This window comes from Mastigoproctus giganteus, chromosome 11 (genome assembly GCF_048544385.1).
Source record: "Mastigoproctus giganteus isolate SK-2022 chromosome 11, ASM4854438v1, whole genome shotgun sequence".
Taxonomy (NCBI): domain Eukaryota; kingdom Metazoa; phylum Arthropoda; class Arachnida; order Uropygi; family Thelyphonidae; genus Mastigoproctus; species Mastigoproctus giganteus.
The window spans coordinates 73,190,889-73,217,095 of NC_143585.1; the positions used below are offsets into that span (position 1 = coordinate 73,190,889).

Consider the following 26,207-nt stretch of genomic DNA (forward strand, 5'->3'; position numbering starts at 1 on the left):
TGATAATAATAAAATATTTCTTTTGATTTAGTTCACTCTGAATAGACAATAGTATTGTGCAGTTTATTTAATAAATTTATAAATATGCCTTATTTGCAAATTTCTACTATTAATCAAAAGTGTGATTAATTCAAATTTTGCAGCAATAGTATTAAAAAATGTACAAAATTTTTTTTCGTACTAAAACATAATGCTATTGTTTTAATCGTGTAGACAATTCTTCTGTTCCTAGAAAGGCTTGAATAATGCACTTTGGAGAACCGAAATACCATTCATTCTCTCTTTCAACCTCCATTTTCATGTTGGTCATTACTATGACTTCTCGGTATGTTTCTCGTCATTCACATAGCATAAAAAAAGGATTTAACAAGCACGTTTCTTGTTACATTCTTTTTGTTAATTCTTTATTATTGTTGGGGGGGGGGGGGAGCATGATCGTACTTTAACCTACTTTGCTGATGGGAAAGTTCCTTGTTCGAATTCCATCAACTTAAGGCCTTTTTTTTTTCTTCTTTCTTGTTTAATTAAAAAATGTTTAGTTGATCTCCAGATTTGGAAGTGTCTTTTCTCGCCTCGAACACCTGCACACAGAGCACGAGCAGCCAATAACACTAGACGCAAGTGTGGAATTAGGAGGATAGCAAACATAATTTGGGATAATGGGATTTGTAGCATTCACCTTTGATATATTGTTCCTATTTCCGCATGAAGATCATGGAGACTTGTAAACATAAATTGATTGTATGAAAATATTTCATATTGTCCACTTATAATAATTTGGAACTGTGATTTCCAACTGATTTATTTTATTATTTTTTTTATTTCTTTTTTACGGCGGATGCGACGTATAAGCTTTGCTTCCTTGCGCCGTTCTGCCATACGCATTCTAAATATACGCCCTTATCCGGTCATAGTTTTCTGTGATTTGATGCTTGTTTGGTTTTGGGTACATCACTAAGATCATATTGCACCATTATGTATTTTACTTGTACAAAGTGTGTGTTCACGGGCCAATTGGCATGATGTGCGGACTGAAAAACTCTGAATAACTAATGGGGGAACCGTGCTTCCGCATGAGATCTGCCAATTACAGCCTCGATTGAAGAGGACTGTAGAAATTCCTCCAAGCCTCTCAGAATTACTGACAAGTGGTGAAGCCGCTATATTGTCACGGAGGACTTCTGTAATATCAAAACTCTTTTCGAAAGTTGACACCCTAAAAAAGACTGGATACCTCGTGATTTAGTGATCTTTATATCTGTCTTAGTAATCTAATATTTTAATTGCTTCCAGGTTTACATCTTCTATTTGTTGAGTTAGTGTGTGTGTGTGTGTGTGTGTACGCGTGCCCAGAGGAGGGGGAAAGATCTTGCAGGAGGTCCGGATATAAGAGGGGAAAGAGGAATTGGATAGGAAGGGCGGGCCCACTTTAGACGTTTGAAATTTTTTATTTAACAGTTTCTCGGCAACACGCCCGTGATATTAATGCAAATTATAAGGGTACAGTGAGTGGTACACTTATAGGGGTAGACGCAAGATAAGGCAGTTTTTCTCACCTGGAGAAAATAATACAACTGTTCTTTTTTATAATATTGCAAACAGTTTAAATATGGATATTTTTAATGGATTTAACTTTAACAGTAAACCACGTAGTTTTCTTAGGCTTAAGTACCGTGAACAATTTTTTGTTCACGTTACCCCTTCAAAAAAAAAAAAAAAAAAAAAAGTTTCTGCTAATACACCTGAATTCGATGGTAGTTCAATAAAGATCCATATTTAGCTAGAACCCCTTGGTGACAGAAGGTTCAAATTATGCACGTTCATTAATCATTTTTCTACATACTCACCAGTCTGGGACAAATGCTTTTGCCACAAGTGAATACGCTAATGGAGATAAGTTTTGTGGATAATCTGTTCGTCTCTCCTCAGAAATTACTTGCATCAGAAATCTTCCACGTGGCAAGAAAATGCTTTTCGTGTAGAAAGGATTTTTGAAATAGAAAGAGGAAGAAGTCTGAAATGGCGAGGTCAGTCGAATATGGTGGATACAACAAAATTTTTCAAAGCAATATTGCCTTGCCATCCCTATGTCAGCATGTGAATTGTGTGTATATGTATTGTCCTCAAGCAATGACACTCCTTTTGTTAACATTCCTTGCCGGTTTTTTCCTTTTTTTTTTTTATTTTCTACTAATAGCTGTACAGCAGGGGTGTCAAACTCAGAGGTGCTCAGTAAGCAAGCAGACAGTTCTCGAGGAGCTAGAAGGCCACACAAATGATTCTTGGGTGGCTCGAGGGCCGCACTAATGTGCAAACAGCGTATCAGTGGTATTGTTCAGCAAAATATATTAAATATTTTCTCCTTTCGAAAAAAGTACTCTATCTCATAACCATCAACATTTATGAAGGTTTGTATAACATGAATTTTATTTAACTTTAATGTTAGTGTATCTGTTGTTACTTCACCGTGTACTATTTGGGTTACTTATGTGCAGTAAAATGTGCGCTGTGAAAGTTAACAACACTTGAGAGTCGCATAACAAATGAGGAAGGGCCGCTCGCGACCCTGGGTCACCAGTATAATATGCCTGATGTACAGCAACAGGAAAATGGGAAGGTTTGGATAATATATACTAGTGGTGATAGTTGTCTTTTTAAGATAATCAGTAAGAATCACGCAACTCTTTTTCCCAGAAAATAGACATCACCTTTACAATAGATACTTCAACCCATGCTTTCTTCTGAACGGTGAGCGAGAACGTTACGAGTGTTCTCTGGTTTTAGAGTTAATCTACTGAATCAAAGAGTGATTAATAGTTTTAAGTCGGGAAAGGAATTCATTCTGGTCATTGTTACACATATTGTATTTAATTCAGTACAATATAGATCTGTACTGAATAACGAAAGTTATTCAGTACAGATCTATATTAATATAAATAAATAATGAATGATTAGTTCTTCGTTTATTATGGATGTGGGCATTTCAATTTAAAAACAAAATATTAATATATGAGCAAAAGTATTTGTAAATCTAAAACTGTTTAATCCTATGTCTGTTTATAAGACATTGTCAATAAATTACAAAATTAATTAAAAGAAGGGGGTCTTACAGATACTTTGAGAAGTGTAGATTGAATTGAATTATGTGGGCTTCAGTATACAGTATAAGGGGAAGAAATGATCCCAACAAAAGATTTTTAATTAATGAGGACACCATTACGAAGTATAACCCCTTCTTGCAACGATGCAACCCAATAGAAATTTACTCGTAAATTTCTATTGGGTAAAGTGCCTGCCTGGCAACCCACAGGTTGCGGGTTCGATTCCCGCCTCGGGCTTGGATCAAAGTACTGCAAAAACCTTGGGAAGGGGCATTATGGCCACAGAAGCCTATGCGCCAACAACTACAAAAAAAAAAAGAAAAAAAAGATCAATCCCGGGAAGACCAAAATGATCTTCTCTCTGAGGACCAATTCTTCTGTGATTAAACACCGTTTTAATACGCAGCTGAATAAACTCGCCTCACAGGCTTCGAGTCTTCGTTGTATTACAAAACAAAATCTGTTGCCCATTAAAGATCCCAAAATAATCAGGATCAGAACGATTATCCATTACTGTACACGTCGGAAGTCTGGGACTCAGCCACCCAAACGACAAAAAAGCCTCACATTGCATCTGAATATTGGGTACTGAAATGGGCCAATTGAAAATCCGATCTGCCGTCACTAGCAAATGCATTGGGGTTCCCCGTCTACCCGAGCTTATTGATTCCCAGAGGTTGGTTCTCATGGTGAAAATGGTTGCGGGACTTATCTCCGAGCCATCCATATGGGATACATGCTGCTGGAGAATCCCTATATCTACTTTCAGATTACTCCTAGACTAGCCGTCCGGAATTCGAGACTTTTCCTGACAGATCGATTCCTCCCTTTACAGATGCTCTCCCAGGTCTACAAACTTGATGCTGATCTTAACAAATTCTCATGTGATAAAAAAATATAGAAAGAAGGTGCTTTCCATGCAATGACATCAGTTGGACTGGGCTTTTTTTTTCTTATTATTTTAGTTCATTTCACGTTGTATGTCTTGGCATTGTTAATCTCTGGCCTGCGTGCCGTGATGGGTCGGCTGTAACCATCTTTTTCTTAATTAATTAAATTTCTTTATTGCTGCTAAGTACAGTACAGGTACTTGGAACAATAAAACCCATCATGACCAGGAGTTTTTACATTAAGGCAGAAAAGTTACATAGAGAATTATAAGAGAATTATTGCACAAAATTTTAAATATATATGGAGATGAAATTATATATAAAAAAAATAAAATAAAATATGAACATCGTAGCACAAGTCGAGAATAAGTTAAACAAATGCAGGGAAGTTGAATCAATTCAAGTGTTGATGCTCAGTCATCTGGCACAGTTTTAGCCACAAGGTTTGGAAGAGTTTATTCCAGTTGAACAGATGCGATCTACTCAAGGAGAATGCGACGGTATTTGCAATCAACAACCACTTTCTTTTGGTCAACTCCAAGACTCAGCAGTGCCTGTATTTTAGAAAGTCGCTGGGCAGGTAGGAAACGATTACAAAGTTTCAGACGGTTGTGTTTCAGGATTAGTGTGAGGTCAGACCTCAAGGATGGCGGAGGGTTGTGCCACTGACAGAAATCACAGATGTTTTGGGGGTTTATCACTCCTGTGAACATTTTTACCGAAGTCATTAAACGCCTACCGTCAATTAACTTTGGGAGCCTGGGTATATTTAGCTGCCCAGCCATGTCAGTGGTTCTCAATTGGTGGTTCGGTGGTGCTTATTTGTGGCTTATTTCAGGGTCCAATATTCACATATGAACACCGGTTTTTGAACTGAGGCCGAAGCTGATGTCCAAATTTCAGATGCATATAAAATAACTGGATAAACAGTGGTTTGAAAATATTTGGAAGTAGTTGCGACATCTTTGGAATGAAGTAGGTTTTGCTTCTCTCTCCAGCGTAAGCTGATGAATCGCTCCCGGAGGTATTCTGTGTGCGCATAAAATCTCAGCTTCGGATCGAAATAGACACCGAGGTCCTTATGACTGGTAACTACTGGGATGGGAGTGCTACAAAGTGATGGTTTAATTACTGTTGGTCGCTGTTTGAGTGAATAAATCACTATTTCAGATTTAGAAGGGTTAAAGTTTTATTGTATATATATTGGCCCCCTGGCCATTGTTGACCCCTAGCCTGCGTGCTGTGACGTACGGTTGCAACATTAAGTTCTCTGTAACCATCTTTTTCTTAGGTTGCAAACAAAGATTCTCTCTTTTTTTCATGGTAAAAGCAATTCTGATGTTCCTAAAAGGGCTCAAATTATGGATGCACTTCTGAATTTTTTTTCTCTCTTTCCATTTGTAGTCCAGTTTTTTGGTGGCCTTCACTACGACTTCCCATGTGTTTCTCATCATTAATATGGCATGAAAAGGACCTGACAAGTGTGTTTCTTGTTAAATTAATCTGTTAAATTAATCTATAGATTTCTCTTATGTAGTGAGAGAAGCGATTAGGGCATGGCTTTAAGTTGCCGTCACGTTCAAGATACATTTAATAGAAAAAAAAAAAAAAAAAAAAATCAAGGCACCTAGCAAACCAGGAAAGCATTTCGGCATTACAGAGAAAATGCTCGACAATATAGCTTAATGAGATAGAGCGCTCTCCTCTCTCGATAAACGATTATGTTGGATTGGAGAAATGTCAAGGGGGCAGGTCCAAGTACAGTTTCAGTGTATTGTAGACTGGTGGGATTCACACTAATTCTTCTGCCATTGCTTCCCAAATAGAACCTAGAAGCATTACTAAAGATAATCCTTCGTCGTTCTTAATTCCAGCTGGCTCCATCTGTGCACTACTGAAGTCGCTGTACGCACGCGATGAGATGTGGCAAGATGGAAGTTGATTTCATGCATATTGTGAATTCATTCCTGCCTTTTCCAGTCACCTGTTAATGGTATTTCGTAATAATTGGTGTCCAACAGATAAATCAGCGCAATCCCTAAACTTTCTCAGAGGCGATTTATCTCATCCTCAGCCCTTAATTTTCCTGAATTCTCCAGAACTTGGACGACGGCTGTGGGTGTATCCTGCTATCTACTAGTTCCAGATATAGTGTACAGTGTGTGTGTGTAGGGTCTAACGGCACCAGGGGTTCCCCCATTTCCGCGTAGTATACATTGTCGTGTGATACGGAACACTGTAGACTTGTAGAGGCCAGAGATTTAAAAGTGTATGGATATTGTCGAGTGTAGTGTTGTGTACCGTTGTTCATCTGACCTTTTAGTCGATGGGCCCTTGTGGAGTCCACCGTTTGCCACACTATGCCTCGGGGGAGGCAGATCAGGTACTCAGTAATTTTTTAGAGTACTCTGGCAGGCCTTGCCACCTAGTTTCCTGAGATTTCAGTAGCTAGGAACTAAAATAAAAAGGAAGACACTAGGGTTGGATTGGCTGAAAGGAATATAGATACGTAATTTATGTGATTTAAGATTAAAATTTTGGGTGTTGGACTCGGTAAATTTTGACATGGGATGGAGGCTAGTTTTGAAGCTACAGAGGAGAGGAAATTGAAGGCTGGGAGGAAAGACAGAAGTATGGGGCCAATAGAGAAGACAACCCCAGGAGTCAGTGGGGCACGCCCATGTCCCACCAGAAGGAAAAGAAGGGGTGGCAGGGGGAGGAGACAGGGAACCATCTCCTCTCCCTGCCAAGGGATAGGGAGTTAAAGTGAATCGGTTAAGAGCACCTTATTCAGACCGCCAGGTGGCGTTGGCAGCGGAGCTGCAAGGTCTTGTCCTGAGGTGTCACAGATCCCTCATCCGGGAAAATTGGTGGAAGGACTAAATCAGGTAGGTTCTGTGAGAACCGGGGTTTCTCACTATTTATTTTATTTATTTATCTGGTTAAGTGTCGTTATACCCCGTGCTTTGGAACCCAATTTAGCTAGTTGCGTATTATCTCAATTAAAACACAACAGGCTTCTCACTCCTCCAAATCTCACAAGCTACCTGACTGCTTTATTTTTTCTTTCTGTCACAGAAGATTCTGGTTATTGAGGATATTTTTATTTCCCCTGAATAGATTAGGATATAATGAATTTTTTTTTTTTTTGAGCGCAGTGTACATTTCTCTTAGAATAATGAGGCGCTTATTTGAATTTATAAACATTAAAAAAGATTTATTTCAATATCAACAAAATTTACACATCTGTATCGCCTTTAAGGTTAAGAAACATTATCACCACCTTCCTTCTGAAAATTTTACAACACTACTTTTAAAGTTAACTACAGGATCAGTCAAGCTTTCCTTCTACCTCCTTTATACATATTCATCATACATTTTTTCAATTAATCTAAAATTTTCTTTCAAATCTTTATGTACACAAATCACCTTTCCTCTAACAATATCAGACTATATAACTCTCTGAAAACAATAATTTTACCCCTACAAAATACTACTCCAGCCAATTATCAATTATCAATCAAATATCTACCCCTGTGTTTTTTTCTTTCACAAACATATACAACTTAGGGATACATATATTCTCTCTAGGGCACTTATACAACATAATCCTGAGCATATAACATATATTCTACACAATGCCATTATATCAGAGATAGATAGTATTCTCTCCACCCCACCTAACCCAGTTTCTTGCTATTTATTAGTGTTCTAGGCCTATTTCAAGCTATCCATCGACAAAGTTAACAAATATCAGTCCTGAGCGGATTCTAACAATTAACCTTTATAATTGTTGGGGACTTGCTTTTTCTTGCCCTTTCTTTATTTCGTAGCCACCAGTAGATTGATCCACTTCTGGTTTATCTCTGTGGCCGTCTTCCTTGTGCTTGGCTTAAGAGTTCTCCTAGATTCTTCTTTGGAGGAATTGATGGGCGACGGTCTGCATCCATTTACTTTCTTATTATGACGAGGCTCGGGCTCCTTGAGCATTTATCAGACACACTTCTCATTTTAGCGATTATCTTCACCCTCCAACCTTTACAACAAACATAGGCACTACTTTATGACCATTCTTTCCGACGCGACGTTACAACATTATTTTTCAGACATTCACAAACCAAAATTTTTCTACCACGACATCCCTTTCTCCTCGTGCTTCTGCTTTTTGTTTCCATCCTCCCGCCTTTTCTTAACTAATACAATCGCCTTTTCTTCCAGCATCTCTACTCTAATTCGTCCTTCATCTCAAATCTTTGTTGCAGCCGTGCTGTATGGCTGGGCATCCTTCCCCCGAAGTACAAAGGTTGCAGAGCTACTTCCTTCTGGAACTTTCCCCTAACTGTACTTTCCCTTAACTGGTTTGTTCCGCTCGTAGTCAGAAACAGACGCCCTTCTGTTTCCCAAATGCACTCTAGGGTCAGTTTCATTGTATATACCTGAAACGTAAGTTATCTTTCATTACTCTACTCAAGCACATACCACGATTAATGGATAATTTGGGACAGTGATTTTATTGCTTCCCCAACATATCTTTCCTGCTATTGCCTGCATTCCGAACCATTATTTTTAGAAATCAAACTTGCCATCCATTGTCACTTTCCAATTGTTCTGTACTTGCTCACATTGGCATTATTAATCAGCAGTCTGCTTCAGATGAATATCTGTGCGGATTTAGATGCAAAAGCATTTAGCTTACTCTCCCTGTTTAAAAATAACTAATTTCAAAACACAGAAATTTATTATTTTTCTGGAGTTGTAAGATTGGGATCTTACAGTTCTGTGATGGTGGGAGAGTCTACGCCTTCCAAAGAGGTCTTGGGCTAATTTGGAAAATTCAGCATAGGTTTCCTCTGATTCCAGGAGATATTGTTCCCGGCGTCTCGGGATGAATTGAATTTTTGTTATCAGAATGCACCGAAGGTCCTCATATAATGGGTACTGGTACGTCAGATGCTTCCATGATTCAAGTTGGCCACAGGAACAGAACGGGTTGTCGGTGAGGCCCAGGGTGATAAGTTTTCCTCTGATGGCACCATGTCCAGTCAACAGATAGGTTGTGAGGAGACCTGGGTAGAACCAGGTTGGTGAATTCGAGTAGGCTGTCTGGATGTCCGGAATGAATATTTTGGTTATGGTCCCTTTATCTGTGGCTGTCCATCGTTGTTGCCAGGTGTGTTGAAGAAAAGTAGCAAGCCGTCACCTCTCCACAAAGCGGCTGTTAGCCGGATCGGTGATGAAGTTTAGGAAGGTGAAATATTTGTCTTTTGCCAGGTGGTAGAACATGGTGCACCGGACGACTTCCAGTTCCAGGGGGAGGGCCCCCATCAAGATCTGGAGACCGTGCGTACTGATAGTGCAGCACGACCGAGAGACGGTGAGCAGGATTGAGCAATGTATGGTTTCAAGTTTTCTTCGGTTGATTGCTATTGTGACTGTTGTATACCAGACAGGAGCGGCATATGTGATGAGAGGTAGGAATACTGCCTTGTAGAAGAGGGTGAGCGTTCTTTTCTTGAATCCCCAGTCCTTACTGGTGACTCTTGCAATTAGGGCAGAGTAGCTCCTTATCTTGTCTGATGTAGACTAAATGGGATTGGAATGATAAGCTCTTGTCGAGATACAGGCCCAGGTACTTTAGTTGTGCTACTAGTTTTATTGTTCTATCCTGGATTTTGATTTGTGGGGGTCGGGTCAGTTGGAAGTTACCCTTCAGCAGTGTGGAGCAGGTTTTGGATGGTGAGACATGTAGTTGTGGCGGGTAGCCCAATTTTGCAGTGTGTCCAGTGCCTGTTTTTCAGATATAAGTGTAAAGTGTATTCGTGTCTAGCGGCACCGGGGGTTCCCCCCATTTCCGCGTTGCTTTCATTGTAGGTGTAACAGTTCACTGTAAAGGCCAGATATTTAAGTGTATGAATTTTGTAAGTGTAGTGTTGTGTATCATTGTTCTTCTGGCCATTTAGCCGCTAGACCCTGCTGGGGTCCGACGTTGCCCACACCTAGCCTTGTGGAAGCAGACCAGGTACCCAGTAGTTGATAGACGCCTCCTTGGCCAGGTGGGCAGGAGCAGCAGTGCGTAGCACACGCTTCTTGATTAGACAGGAGTTCGAGCCCGTGAGCCACCAAATACGGAGGATGCGGAAATGTCAGGGAATGACCACCGCATATACCCGGAGCAATATGGCCTTAGTTGCTAATACTCCTAAAAACCAAATAACAACAACAGTAGTTGATATTTCACTCTGGCAGGTCCTGCCACCTAGTTTCTTGAGATTTCAGTGGCTAGGTTGTCAGATATGTGATCTCGTTCAACCTCAATTTGCCGGTGGACTATCCACTCTCAACAAACCTCACTCCACGATCTTATTCAACTGGGTATACGCTGCTCGTACACATGGTGTGGTCTGGACACCTTAAAAGCCTTTTCTACAAATTGATGAGTCAGTATATCATCACGATGTACTGACATGCTAAATTTCAGACACTTCCAATAACTCTTTTAGGTGGGACAATATTTCAGTGAGTGTAGTTTGATATATTGCATACAGACAAACTGAACACTATAAATGAGAACAGAAAAATGTTAGAATGCACAAGAATGATTCTTATAACCAAAATCATCCATCGAAGTGACAAAATTATAAATTAAATTTTGATCTATTGTATTTATTTTAGATATTTTAACAAAACCTGAAATTGACTAAAATTCATTTCAACTTGAAAATTTTCCAAGATACTATATCGAAATGAGTCCTCCTCAATTAGTTTTTGGATTAGAACTTAATAGTTGATTGACATATAATGCAAAATATTAATATTCAGCTATCCTCTTATAGCATGCTCCATAGTTTCATTTTTTTGGGTGGAAAATATAATCTAATTTCAGAATCACATTGCAAGGTCATGTAACCATGTTACTTATTTCGAATTAATCGGAAGCAACAAATGAAAACATTGGTTCTAATTATGCACTTGTAAAACCAAATATATGAAGTAAGAATAGCGAATAAATCTTTTCATGTTTATGGAGACTAATATGTGTAGCTCTTAACCTTGGTCACAATGTTTAATAAAGATCTTTTGTCATTAATGCAAACGATGCTGTCCTTGACATCAATTTAAAATGTCGCTTTATTCTTTTATTGAAAACCTTGGCAGGAAGCATAAAACTCATATCACTGGAAGGAACTAATTAAAACAAAAAAAAAAAAAAAATTAAAAAACAATAACACAAATAGAATAAAATTCTTATTAACTCGAATGACAGGAATGACAATTCTTTGGTTATCAGGCACGTATTTCTCGTAGCAATTTCCTTGTTATTTTATGCCTTTATATTTTATCTTATCAGTTTTCTTATCATATCAAGCTTCCAAAACTTCAGTTCTGAATATATTCCGTCTCCTAAGAAGCTAAGTAGTTGAGCTCATAATGGATGAAATTCATAAAGTGATTTTTAAGCTAATGGCAATTTTTTTTTTTTTTTAATTCGGAAAAAACTTCTTTTTTTCGGGTGACTGTAAAGCTTTCATGGAACTATTGTAATAAGATTATTTTATTTATTATTTTCTCCTCTCCAGGAGTGTGAAATTACTAAAAATTAAATTATCAGTGATTTCTTGGTATATTTTCAGGAAATGAGTTTAGCGCCTGCCTAAACAAGATCGTGATTATAAGTTATTTCGGTATAATCGGGGCCAGGGTAGTGTCAAGATGTGGATGTAATCTAGAATCGACTTCTTTTCTTCGAAAACTTCCGATGGTCACTATTTATTTTTATTTATTATTATTATTTTTTTTCAGTAGCTGGAACTCTACTATGGACAGTAAATTAATATCTCTTCGTGTGTTTTTCTTGATCCCTACTTAAAATTTTTCCACGCAAAATTCAAAACTTTAATTTAATCGGCATTTTGTAGGGGTGATTATTGTGTCCTCCACTTGACAGATTATCTTGTATGCATTCATTGAAATATTTTTGTTCTGCGACCCTGGTGTTCTTTGAACTTTTTCGTTAATTCTAGCTCCATCATTTTTGCAAATAAGAAGAAACACAGTTCCTGTTTAAGCCCATTTGTGTTATTTATTTTTATCAGATTCAGTAATGAAGTAAACTCGTTTTTGAATTTTTTAAATAAAATTAATTTATTACTCTCATGCGTAAATGGTCAAACCTATGTTTATTTGTATAGGTGACTTGATGGCTATCTTAAAGGTTGCAAAGCCAGTTCTATGTCTAGGAGTGGCTACTATTGTTATAGAAACTTTTCCTATCAGGTATATATGTCTCATCTAGCTTTTTTGCTCAGGAGTTTTGCACAGATGTCGAATATCGTTCTTACTCGTATTTTGTTTGAAAACTCGTTGATTTGTATTTGGAGTTGTGCTTCTTTTATGCTAATAGTGTTGGCCAAATTTTCTTACTCTTATTAAGGCGAACAAACATGCGTAAGGTACAAATATTAATATCGAATTAAGGTAATTTTATAAATACTCACAAAAATGTTTTGGCAAATATTTATAAAAATTACAATTTGAAAAAAAGGTCTGGATTTGAATCTCCCCAAAGTGGGAAGGATTTTTATGGTATTTTTCCACATTCTAGCCAAGTTAGTCGATTTCCTGCGAGGGTTGCATTGTTCTCCCCTTTCCTCGAAAATCGAGTTGTTCGTTCAGCAAAACCAACCGTAGATCACACGGAGTTTACGAACGCAATAACGCGTAATTCCCGTGTTGTTTTAAGGCAAAAACAAATAACAAGCATTATGTTAGATACATTTTTATACACAGTTGGTATAATCACCATCCTCCCCCGCCCTGGTTGAAAAATAAGTGAAGGAATCCCGTCAAACGACACGAGGAATTTTTATGGCCTTTTTTTCCCCCACAATGGTTGAGTTAGTCGGTCTCAGATGAGAATAACATGGTTTTATCCTCCCGGAAACTCGGGTTTTTCGTCCACCAATAGCAAATCTACCACAAAACACGCGCAATTTACAGACTTTATATGAGGCGCAACATGGCCTAAGTTGCTGATACGCCTAAAATCATACAACTCTCTCCAAATGGTACTTTAATACCATTTTGGACCATTTGATATATTTGACAAAATTACACGAGTTATTACAATGATTTAGGGATTTTTATGGTAGATGCTTGTTAATATTCATTACATTAAGAAAAATAGATTCACATCCCCTCCCATGTAGTGAACAGGGGATATTCAGGGATATTCATGTGTTGTTGTGGCGGATCCCAGGGTTTCCCCCATAAGCCGCTATTGTACTTCTTGTGTTGAAGCTTATGCCAAGACCGGCCAATTGTATGTAGTGTGTTGGACGTGTAAGTGTTATGATGTGTTCTGTTGTTATGTTATCGGCCGGTACCTGGCTCTTAGCAGGTAAGAAGCAGTAACACCTGGTCACTACGTCTCACCCCCCATCCCCGCCACGTGGAGGCGGCCAGGATCAATTATCTCCTGCTGGGCAAGCCCAGGGCATAACACCTGAGAGTGCCCGAAAAAGAGAATGAAGTGGAAAAAGAGGAATACAGAGGGAGAAGTTTGGGATCTGGGGAGGTAAATGGATAGAATAGAGGAGAATCAACAGAGGGACTCTCCAATAGTTAGAAGTGAGAAGAAGTTAAGCAAGAATAAAGTAGGGAGAAGTGGACTAACTTCTCTAACCATGGAGACCTATCTCATGGAAAATCCCATCCTAGGAACTAGGATCAGCAAAACATCTTAATTTACAGTTTGCCTAACCCCTTGTAGGCAGAACGTCTTCAGTTGTTGAAGAAATAATTGATCTTCTAACAAAAAACACAGTGAAAGCAAATCCACGAATTCTGAAAAGCTCCACAGAAAGACACTATGTGCAATATGTACAATATCCTCTTCTTCAGGAACACAGCAGAATATACACTATGTACAGATTCGTCCAATGTAATGCCAGGGTAATGCCATAACCTGGCCCAATAAATAAAATGTTTCAGGGTTAACGCAAAAGTAATATACATGTCCAAATCCTAGATGAGATCACATTAGGCAGGGTTCAAAATTATGTTTTAAAAAGTTCTTGTCTAAATACAAGCTCTAAGAGAGCCCAAAAAGTCTAAGATAATCATCCAAGATAGTTGATAACAGAGTTACTAGGAAAAGTCTGTAATATGAAAAGTCACAGTGGTCACATGTCACTCACAAAGAAATATTAATTCCAAAAACTATGAAACGCTAAAGGCCAAATAATATCTCGATGAGTAGAGCAAAATTCCTTATACAATAAATACCTATTCTGCTGAAAACAGTTCCACATCAAGAACAAGTCTATTATAAAATCCAGGAAAGTATAGTGTAGCACTTAATGATACTAATCAGTTGCAGATATAGAATCCAATCAAAAATGAGAGATATTTCTTTCCTAATCCAATAAAGGATCCAAGAAATCGCAGGAACAGTAAAACTAGGACCTAATTTCGGTTCTTCTTTTAAATGCACGAGAAGCAAACACATTCATAGCATTAAAAGCTGTCTGGGACTCAACCAGAATTTTATTGTTGCTGGAGTCCAAGTTAGGAACTACACTAAGTAGGTCACGTCGAAGATCGTTATAATAATGACATTGATGAAGAATATGGTTAACAGTTTCTTCCTGGCCACACAAACAAGATGTTGTTGGTGAAAGTCCCAGTTTGTGAAGTTTAGTATTTATACTTCCGTGGCCAGTTAATATAAACATACCATATAAGCCCGGCGAAAACCACTTTAACTCCTCCTTTTTAATTTCCCTTGCTACAGGCAGAAAGTCCCTTGTGACTGCACCAATATCAGATGAAGACCACTCCTGCTGCCATTTTGCAATAAAAATTTGCCTTAATCTTGTCTTCTCAGTCTTAATGGGAGCACTTAGATCTAATTGGATGTTATCATAGGTCAATGGTATTTTCTTCAAAAGGTGATACTTAAGGTAGCGGTACTGAACTTCAAAATGGACAGGTAGTTTCCCAAGCAAAACCTGAAGAGCCATCGTGGAGGTAGTTCGACAAGCTCTTGACATGGTTAGGAGGGCAGCCCCCATGTAGTGAACAGTGAAAATAAGATGCATGCAAAGAAGGAGCAGTTTTAAAAATGTGCAGGCAATATCAAAGATTCACAAATAAGCAAAATGAGTCGCGGCAGGGTTTCAAAGAGGCTCACTTGTCGGATGCTATATCAGGAATTTGTTATTACGTGGGACAGACACATTATTGTTATTATTGCTCTTATATTATTTCTCCCTGATTGGGGGTTCCACCTCGTGACGGGTATTTCTACCAAGTACACAGGGTGGTTGTTGGTCGAGGAACTCTCTGACTATCCTACAGATGTTCAGGATTGCGACTTTCTGGAGTTATTTGTAGGTGTTCCCTGGGAGACCTATTGCTGCTAGGCTGTTATGTAGGGTCTTTGGCACCATACCTGTGGTTGACACGATGGTCGGGATGGTCGTTACTTGTTGCATATGCCACATCACATCTCTTTTATCTCCTATCTTAGGTTCGTGTACTTCCTGATTTTTTCCCCATGGGTTTTCTGCAGGTTGCCAGTTTTGGGTACCGCTATGTCAATCAGATAGGTAGCCTTTTCCTTCTTCTCCACAAGGGTTATGTCCGGTCTGTCGTGCCGGATTGTCCTATCCGTTATTATGGCGCGGTCCCAGTACAGCTTGTGGGTTGGGGTCTCTAGTACTGCCTGGGGTTCGTACTTGTAGTACGGTTCACTTTCTTCGATCAACTGGCTAGCTTCTGATGTATTTCCTTGCTAGCATCTGATGTATTATCCTGGCTACCTGGTCGTGTCTATGAGTGTACTCAGTCTGGGTGATCACCTTGCATCCCGCGGTGATGTGTTAGATCGTTTCTGAGGCCAGGTGGCATCGTCGACATGTGTCATCGAACGCTCCGGGCTCGTTGGCGATGTATTTTCTATAGTTCCTGGTGTTGATTACCTGGTCTTGGATGGCGAGCATGAATCCTTCAGTCTCGGGGAAGAACATCCCGCTCGTGAGCCATGTATTGGAAGCAGTTTTATCTATGTGATCTTGATGGAGATCATTGTAGTGTCTGCCATGGCGTGTCTTCTCTGCCCATCTTTCTAGCTTCGTTTGTACCTCCTGGTTGGGGGGGGGGGACTCCTCGCTTAGGTTGAGTGGGGTATACCGCTTGTCTATCTTCCTTATGGCCTGGTGGAGTGCTGCTGTGTGTTTCTGGAAGTAATTCTTCAGGTTGACTATCGCTGTCTTCTGTTGCTCAATGAGGTCTATCAGGCCCCTTCCTCCTCCTTCTTGGGCAATTATTATTATTATTATTATTATTATTAGCCATATATTGCAAGGAAGCCTGAGGCTTATGCTGCACCAGCCAAAAAAAAAAAAAAAAAAATTGAGTACCCTGAGAGAGAGTCGATGATGATATCCAGCTCAGGACCCTGGGTGTGCCAAGCCCATGCTCACCTGTTTGGTTTTCGCAACGTCAGTCGTAGCTGGAGTAGTGAAAAGATAGAAGAACAAGGGTGATGTGAGCATGCCCAAATATTAAATAGACCAACTAATGGATTATGAGAGAATATAATTGTAGTTACATATATTACGGGCATTAATAAAACAATCAGAAGAAAGGGAATACATTAACATTGATTGCCAGTTCAAACCCATTAACAGAACTAGAAAATCCCTTTACGGAACATATTGAACCAGTAACCCCTGGCTTAGTGCCGTGAAGGGTTTGTAAAGGTAGGGTACCTGCATGTACCTAGGAACCTCAAAATAAAGATCATATATATTTTTCCTACAGCTATTTTGCAATTAATTATTCCTAATTAATCGTAATAAATTCTGTATTGAAACTAGAATCATCAGAGAGTGTTTAGCTTCTAATTTCTAAAGATTACCTGCCTTTCTCTCTCTTTAACTCAACGTTTGTCCTTTTCATTACAATAGTATTAAAACAAGTAAATGTATGAATAGATAATGCGGTCATGATGAATCAAATTTCTAACTCTCCACTTTCAAAGACAATGTTCTAACAATTGATTCATAACCTAATGTTAGCTGTACAAAAGTCTACTAGTTTTGTAACATCAATAATAGCGAAGCAAAATTTCTACGAATTTTTTCTGCTTCATTGTCTGATAATAAGAAAATATACTTAATAATAGTCTGGTGATCTGGGTACCTGTAAACTAGCAGTTATCCCATTATTCTTGTTTTCAGCTTTCATGAATAGTTCATAATAACACCCACTCATGTAATTCGAAGAAGTAGAACGTGACCTGCTTTGTTATATCTCAAGATTTCTGGAAAATTAGTAAAAGGGGTTAGTAAGTACTGTAATTGTTTTTAAGGATACTTGATTATGAGAAACACTTTATAGAAGAAATTATGCCAAATATTTCAAGTTGTTTTATTGTTCTTTTTCTGTGGTATTGTTTTCTTCAGCAATATCTAAGACAGCTTGTGCTAATTGATGAATCTTAATGCGAAGTATGAAATATAGCTTTGAGAGAATGCGCACAATAATATAAATGCCTTAACGACCCACAAAAATTTTCTGGTATATAACAACAGGTATGTTGCGAAAATTTTGCTATAATTTTTTTTTTTCCAGACTGGACAACTATGAAATGAATGAAAAATTTTGGGGATATTTTGTAAACCTAGAATTCATTAAAAAAAACATCCATTTTAAACAGCCACTGTTTTGTAGTGCAATTCACAGTAGTGTTCTTTAGATAAAGAATTTTATCTGTTCATTGTAATTTTTTGATTTTTTTTTTTTTTGTTTGGATGTTTAGAACATAATTAGAAAATTGAACTATTGTATAGACAGCTGATTCTTTACTTTTTTTTTTTTTTTTTTTTTTTTTTTGCAGTCCTACCACATTCAGCCTTTTCCAAATGTCAAATTAAGATCCGGTAGAAAAAAGCAAGGTGAGTTTTTTGGGGGTTTTTTGACACTTGCTTTGCAAGTAAAGTAAAAGTAAATTTATTTCTATATATAAAAATCAGTTAATTACTCTTTTAAAAAAGCCAGGATTTAAGATTCTGTTCTGATCATCTGGATAGATCGTGAGTTATAAAGAAGGTAAGAAGGATCTCAATATTGGAGTGAAAATAAGTAAGTAAGTGTAAGTGTGTTTAGGGGCAAGCGGCACCAGGGGTTACCCCCATCTCCGCGTAGTTTACATTGTGGTGTGTTACAGTACAGTACGCTATAAATGCCAGAGATTTAAAAGTGTGTGCGTCTTGGATCGTTTAGTGTCGTGTACCGTTGTTCTTCTGGTCGTTTAGCCGCTGAACCCCAGTTGGGGCCCAACATTTCCCCACTTACGCCCCGTGGAGGCAGACCAGGAACTCCTAGCTTATATATACTCTGGCAAATCTTGCCACCTAATTTCCTGAGATTTCAGTGGCTAGGACCTTAAAAAAAAAAAAAAAAACAAACGGGGGACACTTAAGTTTAGAAAAACCAGGAGAGGTTAATGTGGTTTAGGTTTCAATTTAGAAATTGTTAGTTTTGATTAGTTGTGTGGGGTTTACGCTGGCGTATTAGTCAGAGTAGGGGGAAGAGAATGAAGACTGGGGAGGTACGACAGAAGTATGGGGTCGATAGGGAATATTGGAGTGAAAGTGGGAGGAGGGGACCTCTCATGTTTAGTTAGTTGTTTGCATTCAATATTTTTCCAGTTTTTTCGTACATGGGAATGACACCTTCGCCTACTATTACCGCATATCGAAAAGAAAGTTATGAATTGAATATAAAAGAACTTTAATTACTTTTGATTTCCCTTGTTATTTATGGACGAACAGTTATTTCTATCGACTGTAAAAAATTCGATGCTGTCTAATGTACGTTATAAGTGATATAAATCTTGTGCTCTGAATTTTCTTGCTTTTTTCTTTCATTTAACTGAGGGGGAAAAAAATCTGCTGCTAGCATTTAATTAATTCGGAACCCCATTATTTAAGATGCTTCAGTTATATCTGGAGAATCGGATGATTCCGTCGTATTTATTGGCTTTTGAAAAGAGACCGAGTTAGACCATGTTGAGACACTTGTATCACAACAGATTTTCGTAAGAATGAAACTTATCATAAAAGACACTTACACCACACCCTTAAATCTAGGTGACCCTTCCTAAGCCAGATAATTTCTTTCTAAGCCACATGACACTTGTATCACAACAGATTTTCGTAAGAATTAAACTTATCATAACGGACACACCACACCCTTAAATGCAGGTGACCCTCCTCTTAAGCCAGATGATTTCTTTCTAAGCCACGTGAATTCGCCAATAGCTTGAAAATCAGCTCACCAGGCTCGGAGAAAGTTGCAAAGGAAAAGGCAGAATTAGCTTACAGTAGAGCTAATAAACATAAATTTTATATTTATAATATTTTACGTAATATTATAAATAAGTAAAATATTATAAAATATTTTACTTATTGTCTTTTAACTATTTATATTTTAAAAAAATAAGTAAAATATATCTATACAAGCAAAGTGAAGTCTCCGCAATTTTTTTTTTTTTTTTTTTTGCCTTGTGTAATGATAATCTCTGTGGGACTAATTTATAAAATTGCGAAAAACAAAGTTCTTTCAGAAGTTACAACTCTGTTAATGTAACGGCCCAGAGCGTTTAAACTGAATCGATTAAACTGGAGAAGCACGCAGATCATGTTTTTCCTTAGAATCCAAAAACAGACCACCAAATGGTGAAAATAGACTTCTAGATGAGACTTCTCTCCTTAGTAAATCCAACTTTGCCGACCTACGTCACCCCTAGTAAATCTCATCGAAGATTTCTCTCTTCATTTTTTAAAATCACCCATGCTCTCCAACCGTGAAAATTTCACGCTTTTCAGAAATATGCAAAATTGGTTTTTGCATGTAGGAAAAGTATCTGATTTTTTTTTTTTTTTTGCTGGTACTATCAGCTAGGGCCACCGATGGTACGGGATTGCTGGCACTACTAGTATTCTCCTAGAGTTTCCTAATGGTGCCAGATTTTTGCCAATCTTTAAACTCAGCAGTAAGTGATAGTAGAGGCCCGCCTCATCTTCTTAGGGACGGGAATCAGAAAGCGACTCACCTGGTCTTTGTTGCTTTCCGGTTGTTAAGAGGCCAGTTAACAGTATGACACATTCTACACTTACACAAATCTACACGTCTCACTTGAATGGTTTTTACAGTGTACCTTAGCAACACAGAATAAATGGCGAAGTTGAACTAGTGCTCAGATTTCACTAAAGACATGCACACCTACATAAGCAAGATGATATACTCGTATATATAATAAATAATAAATCTGCAGCCACTGTCAATCCGCTGCAAGATGAAGGCTTCCTCAACAACTCATGTTCAGGGGTTGGACCATAATCTGCTACGCTGGTCCAGTGCCGGTTGACAGATCGACAATATTTAGCAGTCACGAGCTTGAACCCTGCTCTGCCTCAATTTCGCAACGAAAACTTCGAAGACTCTGGAAAACTGATCGACTGCTGTCCTTAAGAATAAAAATAGGGTCCTCGTGAGTAGCACAGTTTGTATAATGGCCATCCTCCCCACACCTGGTGGCAAAATCCCGTCGGTGACGTAAGGAATTTTTATGGCCATTTTTTCACGACGTGCCTGAGTCAGTCTCAGGCGAGGTCATTTCTTTCGAAAACTCGGGTTTTTCGAAAGAAACAGCAGACATAACAAATTGACCACAGAACGCATTCAATTTATAGACATAATTATATAGGACGCACTATGGTCTAAGTTTCTGATGCTCCTAAAATGATACAACAAACAAAAAATAAAAATAGATATTGTGGAGGTCCTTCCAAATGCAGTGTCTCCGAGGCTTTCCGCCACGCCACCTTTGATACTTACCAGTCGATGTATTGACGTTACTAGTTGAATTGATGACTGGTAAAGGAAAATATTAAAGATTCTGGTGGCATTTTTGCCACCAGAATGCTTATCCACCGTCAAAAAAAAAAAAAAAAAAACAGTATTTTTGATTATCAAATTGCAAAGGATTTCCAAGCATTGCATTAAAGAAAGTCCCTTAGTGCTCCCCAAATATAGGGTTGCCATAAGTTTTCCAACCCAATACGGGACATATGGTGGCCTCGGGGGAGAGGAAAAGGTAGTTGGTTGAAACGAAAGACAAGATTCTTGCTTCACAGTATCTTTAAAGTATACTAAAATTAACTGTAATTGTAACAAGAAAATAAATTCTAAACCAGTTGAAGTACCAGTTTTATTTTATTTATTTTTTTTTTGTCATACTTCTCTGAGCATTTCACATTTTTGAGAAGGGCTTTCTCATTTTTAACAAACTTGTAAAATTCTGCACAGTTTTAAGTTAAATTTACAAAAAGCCTGAAGAATAGCTTCAACAGTATTTACGCCAAGCGAATTGTTCACTTGTTCGATTACTTTTACAGTAATTATCTTACATTTGATCGCCTTTTTAATAGCTACAGGACAATTTGCATGGCATACTGGACTACAGGATACAAGACCTCAATACGGTGACATTCCCGTATATACGGGACGTATGGCAACCCTACCCAAATAGGAATGCGGATAGCATCCCTGCACTTATTCTTGAATATAACTTGAAAAAAAAAAAAAAACCCAGTCTCCACAGTTTTCGTAAAAATCACTGAATACGAAATGCAAGTACTGTACAGTACAGCGATTATACCGCCAGTCTCTTTAAAGGCAAAAATTACCTTTCAATTTTAACCTTTGTATGTCTAATTAAATCCCAATAAACTTTAAATTCTATATTTTAAAATCTTACCTGAAGGGTGTAATGCATATATTTTTCAAACCTTTTATTTTATTTTGGGTGGGGGGAGGAAATGCAAAATTTTCATATAATATTTTATTATCGACTTGTTAATTTATATAAATATAAAAACATTTGAAGCATTATTGTTAATAGCCGTAAGGAGAATACAGCAATTATTTAGACGTTTTTACTATCGCAAAAATTAATTGCCATTAATGAGAATTATTTTAAAGTAGATTAAGGATTTTTTTTTTTTTTAAGTGATGTAGAAATTATAAAATTGAAAGTACTAAAATTGTTTCGTTTTCTCGACGAAAGGTGTCTTACTGTTCCTGCAAAATCGCGTGAATATCGCAGCGCGTTCGTATGCTAAAACAAAGATCAAATAAATTTTCGTTATTTGAACGAAAGTCCGGTTACGGTATGAAACAGCTATAAAAATGGAAGGCAAAAAATTATTTCTGAGTTTATCCAGTTTACTTGCTTCTGCACTACTCAAACTTGGGCGATTTATTGCCGAAGTTATGTTGGAACTATTCATTTAATTCAAAATATTCATTAACCCTTTTAGTTTTCTTCTGCGAGGTTAAAAAAAAGTATATATATTTTTTCTGCAATGAATTTAGAAACAGATAAAAGTTACTCCGGTAAGTTAAAGAAAATATTTCTGTAATGTTTCTGCACATTGTAATGTATGTACAATGTGCACTTAGTAAATAAAATAAATATTTCTTCTTCCGGTTTGCTGATATACGTATATTTAAAATACGGTCGTTTAATTGTAATTCATTACCGTGTGCACCATATTTTTAAAATTTGCGATTAATGCCTCGAGGTACATGCACGCGCTACTAATGTAATTGTAATTCCTGCTTGACCGAAATTAAAATTAGAAAAGTTGTTCACTGCTCACCAGGCTGAAGTACTCCATCAATATTGCTTTATTTAAGGCCATTTAACTACTGCTCTATATCTGCGATGGACTGTTTTTTTTTTTTTTTTTTTATGTAATAAAATTGTAGCATAATGGCTGATGTAAATACTATATCTCTATTTCAACTTAATTAATTAAAAAAATTTTTTTTTTCCAATTGAAATTTGGAAAAATATGAATCAACATACTTTTATTTTGGAATTATGCTTTACCGTCCAACAGTAGCTTCGTAATTTTCTTGTTTTTCTATGTATCATCTGAATGTAAACAATTTATTTTTAAAGTACATGCACACATAATTATAAAATTTTTAATTATGTTGTATTCTTTTTGGAAAGCAGGGTTATAAAGCGTAATAGTATTCGCCATATAGTGCAGGGAAGCCACAGGCTTTTTGCTGCACTGGCAAAAAAAACCAAGTAGATAAGAAAACACACATTATATGCTTCCCTCCACACACAGGTACATATCCAGTTGACCTTTGAAATTTATTCAAACTGTCAGCCTCAACTACTTGCGAGGGCAGCTTGTTCCAGCAATCAACGACTCTCGCTGGCTAAAAGAAAACTGCCTACAGTCTAATCTAAATCACAAGCCCTGTAATTTTAATTTATGACCCCTAGTTATAGAATTATTCAAAATAGCGAGAATTCCACCTTCATTCATTTTACTACCTCTCAGTCTTGTAAACCTCAATCAAGTCACCTCTGAGGTGCCTGGTTGCCAAGCTATATAGCCCACATAATGTCTGCCCCCATACGGTCGTCCTTCTGCATCTCACCATTTGAGTTGCACGTTTCTGGACCTTTTCAAGAAGCTCAATGTCTTTTTTTTCACATAAGGTCTCCATACTTGAACGCAGTATAAAATACTTGACAAATTTCTCTGTATTTATTTCCGATTGTTGAAAAGCTTGTCTTTCATCGTAGGCAATCGCCAACATTTTTTCTTATAAAAGAAAAGAGCCACAATTTATTTATATAAAACATATTTCAAAAAATAAAAAATCAAAATCATCGTTTTTTGCAAATTTGATAAAACTGTAAATTAAACATCATAAAAAAATTCATAAAAAGTAAGTTAAACATAATTTAATTTATATTTTTATGAAGTTTTTGTTCTTATTTCAATTCCACAGTATTTTTTATTATACTGTACTGTACTTGTATATTTAAACTACATTTGCACTGATTTTGTTGTAATTTTTAAATATATACTGAGGGGAAAAAAAGTTAACATATATATGACATTATTATTAGTCATATGGTGCAAGGAAGTCTGAGGCTTATGCTGCACCATCCAAAAAAAATTCCCAAGTTACCCTGAGAGAGAGAGAGAGAGAGAGAGAGAATGAATATCCAGCTCAGGACCCTGGGTGTGTCAAGCCCATACTCACCAGATGTGAGTCCATGGTATGCGTAATAGTTGTAAAATTAATTGACACAAGCCCATGAACTTTAGTACGAATGGACTGATGAATGTGCAGGTGGGGGGAGAACGCCTACATTCAAGCCATAATTAGGTTCATTGTTCAACACCTGAAAGTTATTTTATTCGTATTAAGTTGTAGCTATTGTACGGTCAATTTGTCCGTTGTTAGTTGCAGTCCTTGAGTTTCTGGGAAGGAGCATGAGAACTCTCTCCAGGAATCGACTAACTCGGCCAAGGAGTGAAAATAAGAAAATAGAACTCCGCTGTGGTTCTCTGTAATGATACAAACTCTGTAAAACGGCCAGAATTGTGTGTATAGTGCAGTGTATGTAATTATGTCTAAGGTGGCTCCCAGACTTTCGTCTATCTCCATCTGTGTATACCGTAGTGATGCAGATCCTCTGCAGAGTGGTTTTTAAAAGTATTCCTGTGTATAGTATGTAGTATGTAGGGTATATAGTATGTAGGACTGAGCTCCATTTCTGTCATCGGTCGGTTACGAAATACTTAGGACAGGAGGAAGTTTTATGGAATTTATTAGCAACGCGGCAGAATTAGTTTGCCGTGTGTGTGTGTGTTTTCCCTCCACAAAAATAGTCAAAGCGACAAGAACGGTTTGGCAGCGAAATCTGTTTCTTGATATCCAGTCTCGGCGAAACCACTTCTTGAGGTAATATTGCGCGTGATGAGTTGTTCAAGGTTATGGATGAGCTGTTTAACCAGCAGTGAGAGGCGGGACACCTGTGCCTTGGTTTCATCAATGTTAAACAGGTCACTTACAACACATGGTCTCCGTGTGTAGTTCGTGGTGGGGTGGGGGAGTGAGAAAAGAATGACACCAAATAAAATACGAACGTTAAATTGTTAAAAGACATGCACCTGTAGCTGGTCATAGGGCGTTAAGTATATTTTGCCTCATGACTTCAACTACAGGTGCATCCCGTTACATTGAAAATCCCGTTACAGCGAACTTTGCGGGAATACACTAATCATTTCATTGTACCGAAATTTCGCTCTAATTCATTATTTTCTTGTTTAAATAAATTTATGCTGTATATATGAGTAGTAATATCTAATTATTTTTTTTATTTAATATCAACTTTAAAATCAATAAAGAAGATGACTAAATATGTATAATGTAAGAGTTAAAATATTTTGTACGCATAGTGTCTCTTTAAAAGAATCTTTTATTTATAAGAAATAACGTACATTCAGAAATACAGATGCATTAAAAGAAGTTAGTACAGTAATTAACTTTTTCTTCTCCCTATTAATTAATACGAAAATCAACTTTTAGTGCAATCGAAAATACGTGGGTACCAGCGGGGGAAAAAAAAAAAAAAAAAACATAGTCATTCAAAAAAAGGTTTAAAACAAACCAAAGGTATGATAATGAATGCTTTTGAAACTTCTATTGTGTTGACGTGAAAACTGTTTTCATAGTTGAATTTTTGTTTATGATGAAAGGTTAGAATTTAGAGAATAAACACCCTTTAATTTCTAATCTTTTTATATATAACTGTTATTTTATTCTTTGTAAAATTTTAATCAAACTAAAATTTACATATCCGTTATTTGGTAATTCCAGCCCCTGGTACAACGCGATGCCAGATAGGCAAATTAAAATAATTTTATAGGGGTGAAAATGTAATGAATTTATGCTTTTAGATGAGTGATGACTGTTGAAAAAGATTTCAGTCAATAGATGTGATCGAGTATATAATTCTTCGAATATGCCGGTTCTGAAGAATTCGTCTTCAGTAGCAACTCATTGGTGCCTATGGAGTTAGACTGATAGTATTGTAAGGGAACACCTTGTAGGTTCGGTTGTTGTTTGTTTGTGAATTTCGTTTATCTAATATTCTTATCCATACATACTAGTTTCGTTTGTTGTCCTTTTGTTCTCCTTTAAGTTTAAATTAGGTTAATCGACTTGTCTGTTTTAAGATCGAGCACGACACGCAGCAACAAGTTATTGATGGAAGTGTGCAGGATTGACCTTAAAGGTGCTTAATGTAAAAGGAAACTTC

General features: G+C 37.3%; 1 protein-coding gene across 1 annotated transcript in view; it reads left to right on the forward strand.

The window, feature by feature from the left end:
• Positions 1 to 26,207, forward strand: part of LOC150078124 (uncharacterized) — a 78,136-nt gene that overhangs the window by 31,316 nt on the left and 20,613 nt on the right. Inside the window, exon 2 of the mRNA XM_090384199.1 lies at positions 17,895 to 17,952. Coding sequence (XP_090240325.1) covers positions 17,895 to 17,952 — 58 coding nt within the window. The remainder of the gene's footprint in view (positions 1 to 17,894; positions 17,953 to 26,207) is intronic.